At 40.4% G+C, this 20225-nt stretch overlaps 1 protein-coding gene across 1 annotated transcript in view; it reads left to right on the top strand.

Annotated features, from left to right (window-relative positions):
- Positions 1–1082: 1082 nt before the first annotated feature.
- LOC109073749 (receptor-type tyrosine-protein phosphatase U-like) overlaps positions 1083–20225 on the top strand; it is a 279985-nt gene continuing 260842 nt past the window's right edge. The window contains exon 1 of the mRNA XM_042753985.1: positions 1083–1190. Within this exon, the coding sequence (XP_042609919.1) occupies positions 1121–1190 (70 nt within the window). The 5' untranslated portion in view covers positions 1083–1120. The remainder of the gene's footprint in view (positions 1191–20225) is intronic.

Below are 20225 nucleotides of genomic sequence, written 5' to 3'. Positions count from 1 at the left end.
AAGACTGTGGGAAAGGAAAGGCACGGGGCTTAAGAATATGTGGGGTATATCAATGTTAAATTCTGGTGTGTACAAAAGAACGGGGTGTGCACGTTAATAAACACCGATTTTTTTTGTGCTTGAAAACATTTGAAATTTCATTCGAGGACAAAATTAAAAAATTTTCCCCATACACTGTTGAAAAATGAGGGCCCCGGTCTTTTTTTAAATTTTATTTTTTAAGAAAACTTCCTGCAAAGCACAGTACCCGTGAAAAATTTTAAAGGGAATTTTTAGAAAAAAACAGAAGTGAGGATGCCCTTTTTTAAAAATAACGTCTTAAAAAGATTTTATTTATCAATTAACTTAAATTTAAATAAATAAACCCAAAATTTGGGGTGAGCCTCCTTTTTATTTAAAGCAGAGTTTTTCCCCTTTGGGGCACTTGACATATTTTTTCCCGGGGCTTTTCAAAAGATTTCTTCAACAAACTTGGGGGAAATGGGCCCCAAAACCTTTTGGGTTAATTTTGTCCGGTTTGTTCTGTTTTCTTCTTTAAAATTTAGACGGCTGGGTTAAAATGAGATCCCGATCTCCGGGGGCACTGGTTGTTGCAGACCCTTGTGCTGCAAAACCCCACTTTGGGTTTTAAAAATTTAATGGAAAAATGAAGTTTTTGGGAAATTGGGAAACTGATATTTTCCCACTGACTCACTACACAAAAAAATAGAAATAACTGGCTTAAAAACATTTTTTTGTTTGGGTTTAATTTTTTTCCACCCTGTGTTTTTTTATATATATATATATATATGTCTTTGACTGGGAAAGCTCACACCGACCCAAATCAAATGTTTTAAAACCCGCTTGATTCGTTGGTCCCGCCCCAAAAATCCTTTTGCAGCAGCTGGGCGAAATTTGGTTTTTTTGGTGAATAGCCACCGGGGGGCCATAGCCCCCCCTCTGCTCGTTGGGGGAGCGCTCGCTGGAGTTTTGGGGGGGTTTGTAGTTTGCCGGGGCGTCACGGGCAGATCTGGGGTCTGGCGGGGCGTTTCTGGATGAAACCCATTGGGGCAGAAAAAGGAAATTTTCCACACTCTCCCCCCACTCACTGACAGCAGTTTACTGGACTTTAAAAGCTGCTATGCATCTGTGTGCTGTTCTGCTGTTTCTCCTCGCCAGGGTCTGTGGGGAAAGTCTGGAGGGGCCAACAGGTAAGACACGAGTGTTTGAGAGACTTTGATTACACGGAGCCAGACGGTCCAGATCAGTCCACTCACACACAATCTGTCCCGGGAACCACAGAAGAGACAAATCAGACTGAAGGTACTCTGATCCGACGTGAATCAGGTGGAAAGTTGAAATAAGTTTTCATAGACATTTCATTGACATTGATGTTAAATAATGACAGATGTGACAAATTATTATTATTATTATTATTATTATTATTATTATTATTATTATGGATCTTAATCTCTCTTGTTTAGATAATCACGTGAAGGCTGATGTTAAATAATGACAGATGTGTGTATGGGTAAATCAATGTTTCGATGGCGTTAGAAGTTCAAATGAACTTAAATATCAACTTGGCAGTATGTATATGAAGCTATATTTCATAAATGCTTAATCCATAAATCAGTAAATGGTTAATGAAAGCTTTACCAGTTTAAAGGAAAAGTTAATCCAGAATGTAAATTGTAGGCTACTCAGCCTCATGTTGTTCCAGAACCGAAACTTTATTCTGTGGAACGCAAAAAGAGATGCTCAGGCAGATTGAGAGACTCAGTCACTATTCATTTCCATTGTATAGATACAAATTTGCAGTGAAAGTGAATGGTGACTGAGACTGTCAGCCTCTAACATTCTGCCTAACATCTTCTTTGTTTACTCCGGGGAAGAAAGAAAGAAGGCATTGAACAACATGAAAATGGAAAAAGAAGAAGAAGAAGAAAAATAAATAAATTATTAATTTGTAACTATTTTAAAAAATTAAATTTATAAATTTAATATAAATAGATTATAAATAAAGTTGATTAGTCAGCTAATCGAAAAAGTAATAAAAAATAGAAATTTATGGTGATTATAAAATATAAATCCATCTATTCTTTGTTGATACAGTTTTGTGCATGTTGTGGTATGAACTTGACTCTCTGTTAGAAGATTCATCCTCTCTTTACTGTTAGACAAATCTGTTCATGAATTCATGTCTGTTATAGATCCAATCTAGTATTTCATGTTAGTCAAGACTCGGTGAGTAAAGGAATATGAAGAGGTATGTCCCCGAGGATCGGCTTCTGGCAGACTCCTGTACATCACCTCCGTACTTCAATTTTTCTGCTTGTTTCAAGTCTCTTGCTTTCGCTTTCATGTCATCAAATGTCATTGCTGTAGCTGCTCGGGCTTTGCTTGTCAGGTCGTGTTGGTTTGAGGAAGGATTTTTGAGCTCCTGCATCGGTTTCAATGCTGTACCCAGCAAATAAATGTATGAAAATGTTAAACTGCAAAAATCCACGCATCCGTCCATCCATTGATTGTTCAAAAGGCTTGTCCTATGCAGGATCATGGGGATGCTGGAGCTTATCCCAGCATCTTGGGCCATAGTTAATGAATAAACTAAATAACATACAGACCAATATAAATTTAACTGGGCTAAATTAACTGTTCTGAACCTTGATTTCTGTTGGTTTAACCTAATGTACCAATTCAGACATTATGTGTTTGAAAAAAAACAAAACAAATTTGATTTTAGAAGTTACAACATTTTACCTTACATTTTTTTTAAGTGCATACTGTGCAGTTTTTGTCGTTTACTATCTGCATAATTCTGTTCTGTCTATTTGGTGGCGTTTTCATTTTGTCAGAGTACATGTTGGGCTATTAACTGACGGATTTCGGGAAGCTTACTGCATGTTTTGCGATGTTCAAGTCGATTTTCCTGTGTCTTGAAGCATCCTTCATACTGTCAGATTACAGCATCACACACAGTGGGGGTGTGGGAGGTAATGAGACCTGAGTGCAAGTTCACTTCACTGACACACTGACAACACGTGTGTGTGTGTGTGTGTGTGGCTGCGATTGGGGGCGAGGAAGGTTACAGAGGGTCTCTCACTGCAGTAATCCAAATGAAAGTGAGTGGGCATTTCAGAAATGCGTTCAAGGACACAGAAGGGTTGCTCACTAGGCACTGCCAGGTTTTAAAGGATAAGCTCACCCCCAAAAATGGCAATTCTGTCATCGATATCAATCAATCAATCCATAAAAGTAGTCAATATAAGTCTTAAGTCATTCAAAATAATCAATTATTCAATATAATTTCCACACCATTATAACTCTGAAATCTCACTTTCTTCCACATATTCAGAACACATTTTTTTTTGCATTGGTTTTCCATTGGGGTTCCCTTCTTTTTACATCAAAACTGGAAGCCCCGCAGGTTCTACTTTTAAAAAGGGATGGAATAGATTTTAGAGATTCCCCGAGGAAGACTGTCTGTAAACAACAACTTTGGGTTGTTCCTTCATGCTGACTTGGAAAACATCAAAAGGGGGTTTTTTCAAAAATTTTTCCCCCTTTTAAAAGGGCTGGAAAGACAGAAGGGTTTGAGCAAAAAAATCATGAAGATTTTTTTTCTTTTTTTTTGGCGAACTGCCTTTTATAACTTCTTCCCCCGAAGCTCACCACATATTTTTGCTTTGTGATGTATACAACTTGTTTTTTCTTTCATTCTTTTTACAGTTACAGTTGAAAAAAAAAACAATTGGGCCCTTTTCTTTGTCAAAAAAGTAAAAAAGTTCTCTCCCTATGCTGTTGTCTTTAAAATTTAAGAGAAAGCTTTTTAGCTTTATTTGTGTTAAAAATGCCGCCGTAAACTTTCCCTCTACTGAAAAGGGATAGCAGAAAAGAAGGCTTGTCTTTAAAAAAAGATAAAAAACTGTTTTCAGTAATGAGTGAGAAATATATTTTTTACCTGATTTTGTGAAAATTTATTGTGATTGGGGACATTCTGCAGTCAAAAGTCATAAGCCATAAACTGCAAAGATAGTGCTATTTTTTTTTTTTGTTTTTGACGGGCGCTTTTGGTGAGACGTAACATAGATGTAATACAGGGATAGACAGTGCTTGCTGCATGAGACGCCTGAGCAACAAAGAGATCAGACACAGCGCACGAAACGAACAGGCGGGTGCGAGTACGTTGCGTGCCGTTCGGTGGATGAGACGGCGTTTACGGGAGGGTGAATTGATTTGTGTATCGCATTCAGATCGTGGCGTGGATAATAGCGGATCAAGGACCACAGTGGATATAGCCGGGTGTGTTAAAGCTATACCTTTAGATAAACGAAGCAATATTGCGGCGCTTGCAGTTAATAGTAAGGGTTCAGGGAACCTGGTTCAAGTGCGATCGCGGCTTCCGGAGGGACCAGGACGCCCCTCGCATTTACCTAAGCGGTCTAGATTGGGTATCGGTGCAGAGTCACAATGGTATACGTTGGAGCCTGCAAGCTGTAGGCTCTAGGACATAATGCTCACAGTCGCCGTTTTGTTCCGTTGCCATTAACCTATACCATAATTGAAATGACTGTGTGACACGGCATTCGTCGTTGGCCCAGATTGCTATGAAGGGTTCAGACAAGTGAATCTAGCGACAGCGTTGGGAGAGCAATCACACAAGGCAGGTGGAGCTCTGCGATCGCGCTCACGGATGAGCGAGCACAGGATGTGTAACATAAACGTACTGTAAAGATCCCGGGGGGGAGCAAAAATATTTCGCCAGGTTCTTTGACTGTTCTGCATGACACCGGATGTGTCGTGCAAGCAATACCTAATAGCACATTAGAGTCAGAGAGTGAAGGACAAAACGGATGCGCAGCTCAACGATGGTCACTAAAATACAGGTGCCGTAACCCCCAGTTCTTGCGCGAGCACAGATCAGCAGTAGTCGACCGGGCGGGCGGACAGGAGTAAATGTGACCTGTGGAGATGGAGTCCTGCTCACGTCACATGAGGGATTGCGATAATCGATGCGTGGAGGTGGAAACGCGCTGTGAAATCAGGGGGCTCCGCAAGTATTCATGTCCACGGTTCACGTTGAGCACGGACACGGATAGGGTCGGTCAGAAGCGGATAAAGCAGGAAGTTGCGCACAGGGGTGTGGTATGTCACTACAGGGGGGCTGTCACAATTTAGACTAAGATGGAATACGTGGGTGGGAATGTAGCTGCGGGGACGTGAGGCAATGGGGTGGACGACGGCAGGGCTGTGTGCACCGAAGGATGGAAGCACTGGTAGGAATGAACTATATGGAAAATAAGGCTCCAGCAGGCAGAAAGCCAAAAGATGAAGTGCGTAAAAGGCCAGAAAGACACCGACGGACAAAGAGGTCCACAAAGAGGGTCAAAATCCATAAAAACGGATCTTGAGACGAGGGACTTTGCGACGCGAGTCATCCAACAGGACCGATAATAGACTAAAAACGTAGATGGCTTCGTTCAACACAGGGGGGAGACCGTACAGGGGGAGCTCTTAACGGTAGACATTTTTTATTCCAATCATGGTAAGAGGCAGATAGAAGTGCTCTTACATCAACAATGAGCACGGAGAGCGTGTAAATAAGATCAAGAAGGAGAAAAATTCACCTTCAGTGGGCGAAAGACGCGGAGACGGAAGATGAAGCACAAGCGAAGGGGCAGTACTAGAGCCTCTCTCCGGAAAAGAATAAAAAGAAAGTGCATAGGGGAGGGGGGGACGTATTCCCTTAAATAGTTTTAGACTTCAATTGGGTTATTAAACTAAATCAAGTATATTAATGTAATACCCCTATACTTTATGAGGAGTAACTTCTGGTTCTTAACTCATGAGTTTTTCTTGAAAGTGAAACTTTCATCATTCTTTAAGTAAATACTATTTCCTAAGGGCTGTTTAATTGTATTATTTTTTATAATATCGCTGGTGACCTACAATAGATTCCAAAAAAGACGGTATAGTTCTGCTTGTTAAAACAAAAACATTTTATCCCAGATTCTGAACGCAGTTCTTTTTTTAACACTTAAAATGTATATTTCATAAAAAATAAAGATATACATATATATATACATATATATGATAAGACTATATTTGATTTTTATGCTATTTATAGCAAATGTAGAAGATCCAAAGATCACAACCCCAAAGATTGACTGTAATCAAGAGGCCTGTATGTCTCTCGACTCCAGTTGTTATTTTCGGTATACGGTACCAGTTTCGCGTGCTGTTGGAATGGTCAAGTAAATTGTACACTGTGGACAGTATCTGTTTGTTTGGCATGTGGAAGTCTTCTCTCTTCATAAACCGTTTTTTTCCACATTCTCGGAAATTCTCGTCTTCACATGTGTACTACGCGTCTCCTTCCTGTCCTATACCATGAAAGACAGCCTTGAGAGATCTCACGAGCACTGGTATCCTGCCTGCACATATCCATTTAGACTTTTTAGATTAATAGTGGGTAGTATGCTTAAATGTCATTTTTAAGTATATTTCTGAGAGTACATAAAGCCCCTTTCTGCAGAAATACATCTGCTGCTCCCAGAAGCCATTGAATAAACGATAGGGTTGTTTCCTAGCGGGTGCTGTTTACCCCTGACAAGTAAATGTAGCCTTGGTGCACCAGAATAACTCCTTTACTCCGCCGCATTCCTAGTTCACAAAACTCCACCCAGTGCAACACCTATTCCATGCTTTTGGACCGCATTTTAAATGTACAATCTTCTATCTATATGGCATATAGATGTTAAGCATGGAGATATATATAGAGGGGGACAAAAAGATATAAAAGACAGACCGTACCCTAGTGAACCAAGAATAGGTTAATTAACACTAAGCTGCAAAAAAAACGTAATGTGATTTACTTATTATTGCAGTTACTTGCAGTTTCATTAACTGTGTCCAGCTTCGTTTGCAGTTGGACATGAATGATAAATGCAAATTTCATGTCGCTGTTTCGAACAAGGTTTTTTACTTCAGACCTTGTGATTTTTGCTTGCCACTGAAACAAACAACACACAACAAACCTTAAAGGTACACCTGAAAAATGGATTACTGGACTTGACTGCTGCTGATAAGTAAACACCTAGGAAACCAATTAAAAAGACCTTAGCCAACTATATACAGTGCCTAGGCAACCCACCTTAGACACCTCAACAAACCACCATGCACTGTGCTGAAACACCAATATACCGTTAACAACTGCATAGCAGTGCCCTAGCAACCACCCATAACACCCTCACCAACCACATAGCAACATGTTCATAACCACTCAAAATTCCTAAGCAACAACTTGCAACCACCAATAACACCCTGAAAACAACCATAAAACCCACATAGTAAAATTTTAAAAGGACCTCACCAGACAGCATAGCAACATGGCGCTAAAACACTCAAAAACATGCTTAGCAGTTCTACAACATACCAATTTTATTACTGTAGCAAAAGTCCATTAAACAAAAAAGTTCTCAAAACACTCTTCGTCTTCAGATAACAAAGCCTATGGCACAGACAAAGAATCCGAAAACACCATACCAAACATGACTCATAATCACTCAAAATTTCTTAGCAGCTATCCTGCAAACACCATAATACACCTAACACTCAATACATTTTAAACAACTGGCTAGTCAGAGCAACGGCAGACCACCCCAGAAAACACCCTAGCAACCAAAATTATGGTACGCAATGTGCTCACCACTCACAAACACATTAGCAACTGCATAGCAGTGCTATAGCAACACAGCAATGTGCTCATAAATTCTCAAAATATCTACCAAAACACTCACAATCACTAACAACACCCTAAAACCCACTTGGTGACATACTACAAACACTCAGAAATACTTTAGCGACTGTATAACATGACCTGGCAAACCACATAACAATATGCTAAAACACTCAAAACACTATAGCAACTCTACAAACAGTGTCCTAGCAACCACATACTGTAGCAATGTGCTTTACAACTCAAAATACCTTAGCAAGTTCATAGCAGTGACCTACTGTACCAACCGCCCAGAACACCCTAGGATCGCATATGCTTATAACTACTCAAAACACCTTCACAACTACTTGCAAACCACCACCCTAAGAGCCACTAGCAACAAACAATAAAAAACACCTTAGCAACCTCATAACATTCCCTGACAACCACCCAGAACACCCATAACAACCATATAACAACTTGCTAAAAACTTAGCAAACTGCTTATCAGTTCCCTAACAAACCTCATATTGTAGCAATATGCTGTAGTACTCAAAATACCTTAAAAACCACAGAGCAGGACCCTAGCAACCACTCAGAACAAACACCTAGCAACGCCTCGGCCACCATTGAGAACTACACTAGTATACTAAAAACCTTATAAACTATAGCAACACCCTAGCATTGTGGCAGTGAGTTTTGCTTGGGCAAGCATGTAAAAATAAATACTTCAGTTGCTTACAGTTTGTGACACAACATGCTGAACCAAAAACCCTCAAACACACACACACACACACACACACACACACACACACACACACACACACACACCACACACACACAACACACACAACACACACACACACACACAACTATATAATCTCTCTAATCTTGCTGGCAAATTGGCTGAACTCCCAGCTGCTACCCGTGGAACATGGAAAGTATGAGAGTACAAGACTGTGAGACTCCCAAACTGCAGAAGACACTGGCGCCTGCAGTGCCCCCTTACACACATCCCTAAAACACACACACACACACACACACACACACACTGGAAAAAAAACATGAAACTCACCTTCTCATGTCCTTCAGAGATGCTGATGATTCTTCCTAGTTTGGCAAGCACTGCTTTACCGCACAGCTGTCCAAAACAATTGTCTAACCAAAATAAAGGAAGCCGTTCTCCCCCAAAAATTTTAATTCTGCCATCATTTACTCACTGTGACGTGTGTACTTGCACAATGTGAGAGCCAGTTATGTCATTGTTATCAAACCTGTCACAATGCAAAGGTTAAAAATGTTTTTACCAGTTTAACTCTTAAACTTATTTTATTTCAGCTACTTTATTCTTCATACTCACTTTGAAGCTCAAAGGTTTATCATCATCACTCACTTAAAAATAAAATATAAATAAAAGCTTTTTGAAGCTCAAAGGTGTATCATCATCACTCCTTTCATTGTAGAGAAAACAGACGTGTGAACATGCAGCAGACAGTTTTGCACTTTTATCTAGTATGGATACCTATCATGTGAAGAGTTGGTATTATTTATTCACCCGTCTGCACCTTGACATGAAGTCAGAGGGGAAGGTGACTTTGTCAAGTGTGTCAGCATACTGTAACACCTGGGATAACAGCTGTTTCTTTTTCCCCACTGGCAACCCCTCCAGCGGACAGTGAAGTGGGCACCACCACTATTCAAGGGCATGTAGAGACCAGATCCGGATGGAATCTGCACACTTTCTGTGCTGATATGAAGCAAAATGGATTTCAACATTGAAGTAAAATAGAGCTTAGAGTACTACACTCTAATTGGCAGCTGAAAGCATAATCGAATGAACCAAAATATTTAATTAATGAACACATAAGGAACAGAAAATGTGGAGAATTTGGTAAATTCTGGACTTTTTGTGAATGCAGAAACATGCAGAGCTTTTAGCAGGCACAGATTCTTCCACAGATTCCTTCATGCTGTGGAGATACAAATGGAAGTCAGAAGACAAAACAAGTGCAATGCTGAAAAGGGGCAGAGCTACATAAGGTCTATACACATGGGACATTGAGAAGATCATAGACTCAACCCCTCCTTCCATGACCCTGTGACCTCACACCCCTCCTCTTCATGTCTGGGGCTTTTTGTTGAGGATAGTCCAGTGTGTCACAGATGTTGTTTTATGGACTGGAGACACTATGAGTGGAAACTAGGGCAATAGCAATGTCAGATATGACCTCGTTCAATCAAAATAATCACTTCAGAGCTACGTAAGCATCAAAGAATGGCTTCCCAATGTATGATTATAGTGTTTATAATGATGTATTGGATTACAATAAAGTAATGATACCTGAAAAAAGGAAAGCATGTCAAGGCAAACTTTGAATGTGTTTAAAAAGATAATTGAGACTTTTTGTCTCACAGTTCTGACTTTTTTTTCAGTATTGTGAGATATAAACTTGCAGTTGCGAATTATATAGTCAGAACTGAGTGATTTAAGTTTGCAATTTGAAGAAATAATGTCGCAATTCTGAGAAATAAAGTCACAATTGTGACTTTATATCATGCAATTCTGACTTTACAATTTGCAGATGCAAGAATTACATCAAACAATTCTGAGAAAAAAAGTCACAATTATTAATAAAATAATAGCACACCTCTCTTCACCAAGCCACACAGCTATTCAGTTAACTGTATTTCTTTGCAGTTTCTTTTGACTACTGTAGAGGAATAATTGACCTTTTCCGAGATACTTTACTGTTACTCTTACCAAGTGATGTTGGAAGCCAAGGTGAATCCAAAGGGATTGTCTTATTTAAAGAGAAGGCTGGATTGATTTCACATAAGGCTGAACTTGCTTCTTAACTGCTGATGAGGTGCAAATGCTTGAGGAATGTTTTTGGAGCATTTGTGTTATGACTGGAAGCACTCTGTCAATTGTATGTGACCTTGAGTAGTTTGGAGGACGTGTTGTGATGATATAGTCCCGGTTTTCAGTGTTCAGAAGAGTATAGAAACAGGAAGAAGAGGCACTGGGATCATTGCGGCAAAGAAAGGAGAATGAAAATGGAATTTTGAGAAATCCTCCCACTTCAGATGCTTTTTGGCACTATTTTTATACCACAGAGGTCATTAACAAGTGCGAAAACAAAGGTTTTGTTCAGTAATAACATCTTCCCCATGGGACTGGCAGGCCTGGTTGCTGCGGAGATGATGTGATGGCAGTGGGGGCGAACCTAGAATGGACTTCGACGTTCAGCCTTTTTGTTCCGGATAAATCTTCAGCATTCCCATCTGAAATAACCCTTCTTCGTACCCTCCCACATCACGCACTCTTTTATTGTTTCATTCCCCAGACAACCCATTATTACATGCCGAGGCGGAAAGTGGGTTATGTTTTGGAACCGAAATCTGCATTCTCTCGATCTCTTGCTCTCTCTCCGTTGTCCATTACTCCCTCATTCATGCATAGCAAGAAAAAAAGGACAAAGCCACTTCTTAATTAAGGCCGCCAATCATTTGGAAGAGAGATTTGGGAACAGAGACAGATCCACGTGGTATCCTAATCACACTAGGCAAATCTCTATTGTCAGCGCCGGATCCCGGGACAATGGAAGTCATGGTCTATCACTGTTTAATTGGGGACACAGATTAAGGTTAGCATAAGAGCAATATATTTTTTGCTTTCTCTCACTAGCTGTCTCACTCCCATTCAACAGGCGGAGAGTGAGACAGATGCAAAGAATCAAGCTTCTTAACCCACTCTGACACCAATCTGCTCGTCTTTTCGCCTGTAAACCAAAGGATGTCAACTAAAGCTCTAGAGTCTTGCATGTTTAATTAATAATCCGTTGGAGAAGGATTAGAGAATGACAGCACGAGAGAGACACAGGAAGTGAGAGGAGATAATATCACAAGCTGCATTGTGTCTAGGTTCATGCAGTCAAACTCAAGGATAAGCCACATGTTACAAAGAAAAAAAGGAAGAGTAGGCCTCAGTTCGGTGGGCAAATGTGGGATTTCTGGAACAATCTGAGTTGACTCTTTACTTGAGCTCTCTGGGATAATGTGCACATGGGTTAAATTGGACTGGAATGATCCAAAAAAAAAAAGCAAAATTATTGAATGTTTGTCAATCAACATGTCTGTTCCAACCTGTTTTTTACTTGATCTGGTCTACATACTGTAGAGTTGAATCCTTATCACATAATCCCTTTAATGTTCATTAAAAGGATAATATAGTAAACAGATGCAAGGTTTATAAAATTAATACATATGCCCAACAGACATAAATGGACTAATGTAATTGCAGTTCTGTTAGAATTTTAAACAAATCTGTTCCAACTTATTTCTGGCATTCCATATTTGGCAAAAACACATCAGTTTATACCTGCAACATTTGATACCTCCAATGGTTAAAAATGAGATCTCTGAGTCACAGAGATGGAGTTATGTTCAAATGAAACCTACGCCACTGAGTCACTGGATTTGCCAAAGTTTGCCAAGTTAGAAGCGTCAAGTGTTTGAAAGATTTTCAAAGTTTACTTTCAAAGTTAGTTTAAAATAAACCAGATATACTCAAGTCCAAAGAGTGTATTCAGATTTTTTTTTTTCTTTCAATGGAGTGAATGGACGTTTGCGCACATTTTATACTAATTTGTGTGGTATATTCTATACATCTGTTCATGGAGACTGCTGCCCCATTATTTGAATGTCCTACCACCTTTATTAGTCTAGAATTGTCATATCAAAATGTTTACTCCCCATCAAAAGTCACATACGTAAATAGCTTTACTGCCGTGTCTTTTTATATGCCAGTCTACCTGTCTGTGTGGGTGGTTCTTGGCCAGGATAATCTGGAAATTTTATAAGCCACTTTCAAAATCATGTCAGAATGATTGTATTTACGATATGAGCGCACATGAATGGAGTCAAAGTACCAGTAGAAAACTTGGATTTCTTTTGAACTCTGACTTTCTGAGTTGAGGGCATATCAGTTGAAGAATCCCAGTAGTTGATGACAGACTGGGAAACAATACTTCTGAAACCTCTATATCCCAACTGCTCTCAGATCAGAGCGAAAGCCCAACGCACTAGCAAGAACACTCTGAGATCTTAGAATAAAATCAACAGCATCAAAGAATACGTTTGAATCTCTGAGGCTGATGAGCCAGTCTCACATCTGTCAGAACAGATGCCTTCATCCTAACACCCATTTTTTTTTTTAAGTTGATATTTTACACAGATTGTGGGGCTCATGGTGTAAAAAGTAGCAGTTGTGTGAGAGACATGTGAATGTGTTTATGTGAAAAGAATTCACACAGAGTGCATTTTTGCATTGAAAATGTGAGAGACGGACAGTGGAATGGAGTAAAAATGCACATGAGATGCGTTAATTGTGACTACCTTTAATGCTGTGTCATGAGCGAAGCACTGCAAAAGACACAAGATGCGTAGGCAACAGTCAAACACGTCCACCTAGTTTGTGTTTACATAGGAAAAACAATGAAAAAATAGTACAGTGAAATGAAGAAAACAACTGTGGATGGCCCCAAACGCTAATACTACTATTACTGTCTGCTGGGGGCCATATAGTGATGATGTGTGGGTTGTTCATGGTATGCAGTGGTTAGTACGCAGTTTGCGTTCAGTGGATACTACGTTCCAAAATGGCGCTACAGTGACGCAGAGGAGATGAATTGTTGAATATAGTTATTTTAATTTTCTTTGCATACAAAAAGTATTCTCGTCGCTTCATAAAATTCAGATTGAACCACTGATGGCAGATGGACTATTTAGACGATGTCTTTCATCCTCTTCCGGGCCTTGACAGTGTCACGGATCATTTTCACGCATTATTTTATTTTAATATTAATCAAATTATTCAGATTCTGAAATAAAACTCTACTGTTGCTGTAGTAACAAACACAACTTTCATGCACATCTGACTTCCAGATAAATCGCACGCTCTTATTTCAGTGTTGTTTTCTATTTTGTAGATATTTCAAACTAGCGGTTTGCTTTCTGCTTTCAGTTTAACAACATGAAGTTAAAGATGTCTGCGATGACTCAGGACACTGTTCCAAATCCTGCCACACCACAGAGTGCCACTCACATATATTTGCCCCAAATTATGTTTAATTTACATAATGACTTCATCCTATGCTGGAAAATTGTGTATTGTGCATCTTGCAACACAACGTTTGTCTTTCGGTGGCTTGAATTTAAGTCTGTATGCTTTATATAGAGAGCTATAATAATATAGTTTGCACTTTCTCTCTTTCCGTTTGCTCTGTTTTGTCAAACACCTCACTTCAAACTCATCAACACAACTTTGTTAATTTGTGAAGTGAACTTTTATATTAACTGTTTTGGACTGCTATCTTGAACTGGGTGCAATACCTGTGAGTTGTCCTAGACGCTGCGCTTCTCGTCCGGTGAGCAACTTCCTTACTCTCTTACTCTGCCCATGTATTAAATGTGCATCCTTAAAAGTGCACAGTTTTCTAACATGTTTACTTTAACGTCTTAGGTAATATAGTATAAAAACATATACTGTACATATACTGTATTTAATTGTTTGATCAAAATTATTGCTAGGGACAATAGCCTCCCTACCTAATTCTACATGCTTGATTCTTATGGCTGGGAAATAATTCATCCCTAACCTGTCACTTGCATGTGGTTGCAGCAAACTACAAAAATCCAACGATACAGTTCCTTACTGATAGACAAATTCCAGTCCTTACCTATTTTTTTTATTTTTCAAGAAGCCCTTTCACTGAAATATACATCAAAATAGGAAAGAAAAGATGATCACAATGTCCTTTTCATGCAGATGTCTTAATGTCTTTAGTCAAGCTTTATAATTAAGTCTCTAAATTTCCACCAAAATATTGGGTTCATCTCTCTCTCTCTCTCTCTCTCTCTCTCTCTCTCTCTCTCTCTCTCTCTCTTCTTCACACCATTTCCAGGTTTGAGATGAGACCATTTTATTCTGGCTAGGTGGCATCACAGACAGCAGAGCAGAGCTGCACTGCACGATCTGAATGCAGGAAAGCAAAATGCCACTGAGAAATAAATGACACTCATTATCAGAAACCACAGGAGTGAGATGGATAAAAGTGTGTGTATGGTGGGAGGTCATTTGAAGGACACTTTTCATTAGTTATCAGAATGGTCATTGATGCTAATATATGACCTGTGATAGATGGAGTGTGTGTGTGACACTAGAGCTCTTGTCTTCAGAGCTCACTGCAGCCCTTGTGTTTTTTCAGCACTGTTGGACAGCCTCAATGGAAGCTTCATTCCCATGGGAGGCACTGTGTGTGTGTGTGTGTGTGTGTGTGTGTGTGTGTGTGTGTGTGTGTGTGTGTGTGTGTGTGTGCGCGTCACCAGAACTGTCACTATCAAGGCAGAAAATATGATTATACCCCACCTGCCAATCAAACTCATAAATGGCAGGACTGTTTAGGATTTCCTAGAGCAATTACTGCACAGTAAATTCTGGTGGAACATATATATATAACACACACACACACACACACACACACACACACATAGATATATACATATACAGTACTGTGCAAAAGTCTTAGGCCATTAGTATTTTCACCAAAAAAAGAAGAAGAAAAAAAGGTTTTTAAGCCAGTTATTTATATATTAAGCTGTAGTGTGTCAGTAGGAAATAAGTTTACTTTTCCAAACATTCCTTTTGCCATTAATTGTAATACTCCAGTGAGATTTTTGTATACATAAGGACTCTGACAACAACCAGTGTTCCACAGAGATCTGATCTAATCATCATCCAGTCCGTCTGAGATTACAAGAAGAAACAGAACAAACTGAGACAGACTCAATCCAGAGCAACTGTGGCAACATATCTAAGATGCTACAAGAAACCTTCCTGTATGTTTGATGAGAAAGCTTTTTGAGATCTCTCTTTTTTTTCTTTTTTTTTCTTTATTATCGCAGACTTCGATATGTTGTTAAGTTTGAGCACAAGTTGAGGGATTTTGGAGACCTCTTCTAAAACTTACCCTGCATTTTATGGAAAAGAGCAGCACAGACATTCTGCTCAACTTCTCTTTTTGAACACCACAGAGATAAGAAATCATTAGGGTTTGGAACAACATAAGGGCCAGTAAATGACAGAATTTCAATTTGGGGGTGAACTTTTGCCTTAAAAGCTCCTAATAATGTTGTGCTTCTGATGTAACAGACGCTTTGGCGTTGAGCATCTGTCTTATCCTCTTCCCTCCATTTTCATCATCATCACACCTCCCTTCCCCTCCTCAGAGTGAAAAAAGATCAATCTGACAGAAAAATCTTCCAGTCTTCCCATTTATCTCTGTGACACTGACCCAGAATGCTCCACGAGAGGTCACCAGGGTCAGGATAATGCATAAAACCCGTCTTCTGTCGGCTTAGAGGAGATGGCCCCCATTTTATCACTTTTTTCTTACTTTCTACTGTTAGATGTCCCAGAAACTGCTGGAGCTGGTGTAAGCAGAGACAACCCCAGTGGGGCTACTGATACGTCTATGTCAAAACTCACTGAGTTTCCCTGTCGATACTTCACCTGTACTGCGTCTTGCTAAAGACGCTTATGGTGAACACAGTACAATCACACCGTGCTATGGTGGAGGAATGACTGCATATTATAACCTCCATAAAGCAAGAATGCCCATAGGGAAGCTAACAATGAACTCCAAGGCTAGAGCAGGCTGAACTCACCGAGGTCATCCCCGGCCTGGGTAATTGTTCCAAAGTACTCGTACAACCTTGGCACCCCAGGATCGAGAACCGACAAGTAAACTAACTCAAGAGCTTGAGCATGTAATGGTCTAAGACTCTCTGTTAGAACTGATTGCATAATGCAACGAGTGTCTCCCTTAAGCAGAAAGGACCCTGGCTTGCAACTAAGTTATTTCAAGGCTGTGAAACCTAGCAAATGTGGATGGTGAGGCCCAGCCAGCCACCTCACAAATTTCCGCAATGGACACACCACTATACCACGCTCAAGACGAGGTGACACCTCGAGTCGAATGGGCCCGTACTCCAATGGGGCACTGTAGGCCCAAGGAAGAGTACGCTAGCATGATAGCATCTACTATCCACCTAGAGAGTCTTTGCCTCGTGACCGGATGCCCTTTGGTGCGGTTACCGAAGTTAACAAAGAGCTGTTCTGACCTTCTAAAGGGGGTGGAATGCTTGATGTAAAATCTTAGAGCTCTGACGGGGCAGAGTAAGGATAATTCTCGATCCCTTTCAGAGAAAGGAAGTGCAGAAAACGTAATGACCTGTGCTCTGAATGGAGTGGAGAGCACCTTGGGTGTATAACCGTGCCTTGGTTTCAGGACGACTTTGGAATCGTTGGGCCCGAATTCCAGGCAGGTAGGGTTAACCGAAAGTGCCTGCAGGTCTCCTATTCGCTTTACAGATGCTAGTGCTAGAAGCAGTGCAGTCTTCAGCATCAGTGACCTTAGGTTCGTAGAATGTAGCAGCTCGAAAGGAGGGCCCTTCAGGGCCCTCAGCACAGTAGGCAAATCCCATGTAGGGATAGTGAGGGGGCAAGGCGGATTCAGTCTCCTGGCCCCTCTCAAGACACGGACAACCGAGTTGTTCCTGGCCACTGATTGGCCCACTATAGGGACATGTGAGGCTGCTATATACACTCTGAGCATGGATGGGGAGCATCCCTTATCCAGCAACTCTTGTAGAAATGACAAAACCACTGGAGGTAAACAGGTCTTCACCACAGTTTAAGCACCAAGTGGAGAAAACAGACCACTTAAGGGTATAGAGGTGTCTTGTAGATGGAGCTCTAGCTTCTGAAATAGTGTTTAAAACTTGCTCTGGTAGGGTTGTAGGCACCCGTCGAGTGGGCCCACAGTTTGTGTCAAGGGGGCCATATTGTCCCGTTCACTTGAGAGAGATTAGATGCCATCTCAAAGGAATGGGCCAGGGGATGCTACCAGCAGCCGTGTTAGCTCTGACAACCAAAGTTGTTTTTTTCCAGAGGGGGGCCACCAAAAGGACCCTGTGTTCCTGTTCCTAGATTAGCCTGATTACTTGTGGTATCACGGCGATCGGCTGAAATGTGTAAAGGAGGAGGTTGGGCCAATCGTGGGCCAGTGCATCACTGACCTTCGAATAATAATACATTGTGCAAAGACAGTTGTCTTCTAAGGCAAAGAGGTCTACCTCAGCCTTGCTGAAGATCTCTCAGATTGTCTGAACCATCTACTGATGGAGCATCCACTCCTCTTAGGGGACATTGCTCCGTGATAACATGTCAGCTCCCTGGTTCAATATGCCTGGTTTATGCACTGCCTTTAGCGTGTGCAGGTTGAGTTAAGCTCATTCAAAAAGCCTCTCTACCAGAATGAAGAGTGCTTCGAGGAGAGGCCTCCCAGATGATTTATGTAAGACACCACAGACATGTTGTCCAAGCGGATTAGCACATGGTGTCCTTTCAGGGCTGGTAGGAAGAAGTGACAGGCTCGATACACTGCTAGCATTTCCAAGCAGTTGATGTGAAGCCTTTTTTCCGCCTTTAAGCAATTGCCGAAAGTCGGTCAGCCCTCGCTCAGCGCCCCCCAACCTCTGTTGGAGGCATCTGTTGTGACAACTTTTCTCCTGTAAGCCATTCTCATGCCCACGGCCTGTTCCATCCAGCGGGAGTCTTTCCAAGAGGCCAAGGCTGTTACACACTTCGTAAAAGTGCGGGAAGCCAGGGACAGCCGAAGGGAAGGACTGTGAATTGATAAGCCTCTCCCATGAAGGCGAATCTCAAGAATTGTCTGTGATTACCTGTTCTCCAACTAATACGCTCGTATAGGTCATTTGTCCAAATCCCTGAAATACGACCCATCAGAGCATATACTACAATTACGCCCTATCGGCAAAAGGTCGTTTTCATATTAATGTTTTGTACTCTTTTATTTGCACTGTGATTTGCATTTCATGTAGCTCAGTTGGTAGATTATTGCGTTATACCTTGATATGCAATCATGCTATCATGGGTTCGATCCCAGAGAACGGACGTGCACGTAAAATGTATATGCTCAATAAATCATAATTTAGGGTTAGGTTTAAGGGGTGGGGTTATGTGTGGTCATTCAAACGAATAAGCCACCTAGTAAAATATGTATGAATTACTGTGAGATCGGTGTAAAAAGTCCACACATTGCATTTAAATAAATGTGCGTTTTGATTGGTAATGACTTATACGTCATTTCATGACGACAGATGAAATGCGATACTGTCATTATTTTTACGCCCGCTAGAGGCCGCTTAACTTTAAAACATATATATAAGGTCGTAATAAGGTGCTTGCACAAACTACCTATATGGTCGTTTTTTGTTGGAGGACAGGCTCGGCTATTTGTATGTGAAAGTATGCATCTTTCAGGTCCAGAGAATCTAAATATAGTTGAGAAGCTATGTATGCACAACAAAAAAACTCATAAACAAACACTACATAAAAATCCAAATAAAAAAATAACACATGTATGTACAATCAGAATGCTCTTAAATGGCCTCTACATACAAATGCATATGCAAACATTTCATTATTATCTTAATAATTTAATAATACACCAGCTGAACTAGACATTGGAAATCAAAGCACATTGTTGCATGATATTGGATGGAACCCTGCATAAAATTAATATGTATAGCATATCTGAGAGCATTTGCTTATATGGAAGGATTTAATAAGAAATGTTTGAGTTCTTAGACTTTGCATCTTGGACATATGAGCACATATCTTTTCTGAATTTGTAGACCGGACAAGTGAGAATTCTGTGGTGCTTTTCTCTGGAGAAACATCATATTTATCGGTATACTAACCAACCAACATCAAACCATCAATGAAACAAAAAGTGGAAAGCCAAATAAACCACAAATAACCAATAAATGAAAAAAAAACATACAAACCAAAAAAAAGTTCAAAAGCCAAGACATGGTTACTATTCAGACTCTCTAACTAGTGGTTACTGTCAGGTCACTCATTATTTCAATTACCATTTGCATTTGCATTCCCAACAAAATGGTGACCACCTATTTCAGTGACAAAGCATAATTTCAAGAAACATCAGAGGAAAACTGAAAGCCAAATAGATGCTTTCACTGCACATGATAGAAAACGGTACACAAAGCCAAATAGGTTCAAAGGTGTAATAAGGAGTCAAAGAGAGATAAGGAGAAAAATCTTGACAAGACTCTCCACAGACAGCTCTAGGGAAATATAGCAGGGCATACAGAGAATTTTAAACAAACCCTCAAACCCACAGTCATACTGAACCTCATGATAACAACAGACCTGAGTGAATTCTAAAGAGGCTTTGACAAGATAAAACATCATATAAGTGCGAGAGATGTGAGGTTAGCTTGAAATTGAGAAGGCAGTTGTGGAGAGATTGTGTGGGTGATGAGATCTCTCCACACAGACCAGCTCTCTTCTCACACGTGTCTAAAGCCTAGACATACAATTCAAGCGAAGAATGAACTGGTCTGATGTAGCGCTGCAA

This window comes from Cyprinus carpio, unplaced genomic scaffold (genome assembly GCF_018340385.1).
Source record: "Cyprinus carpio isolate SPL01 unplaced genomic scaffold, ASM1834038v1 S000000972, whole genome shotgun sequence".
Taxonomy (NCBI): Eukaryota; Metazoa; Chordata; class Actinopteri; order Cypriniformes; family Cyprinidae; genus Cyprinus; species Cyprinus carpio.
Note: the sequence above shows the minus strand (reverse complement) of the source record. Positions and strands in the feature narration are given on the sequence as shown.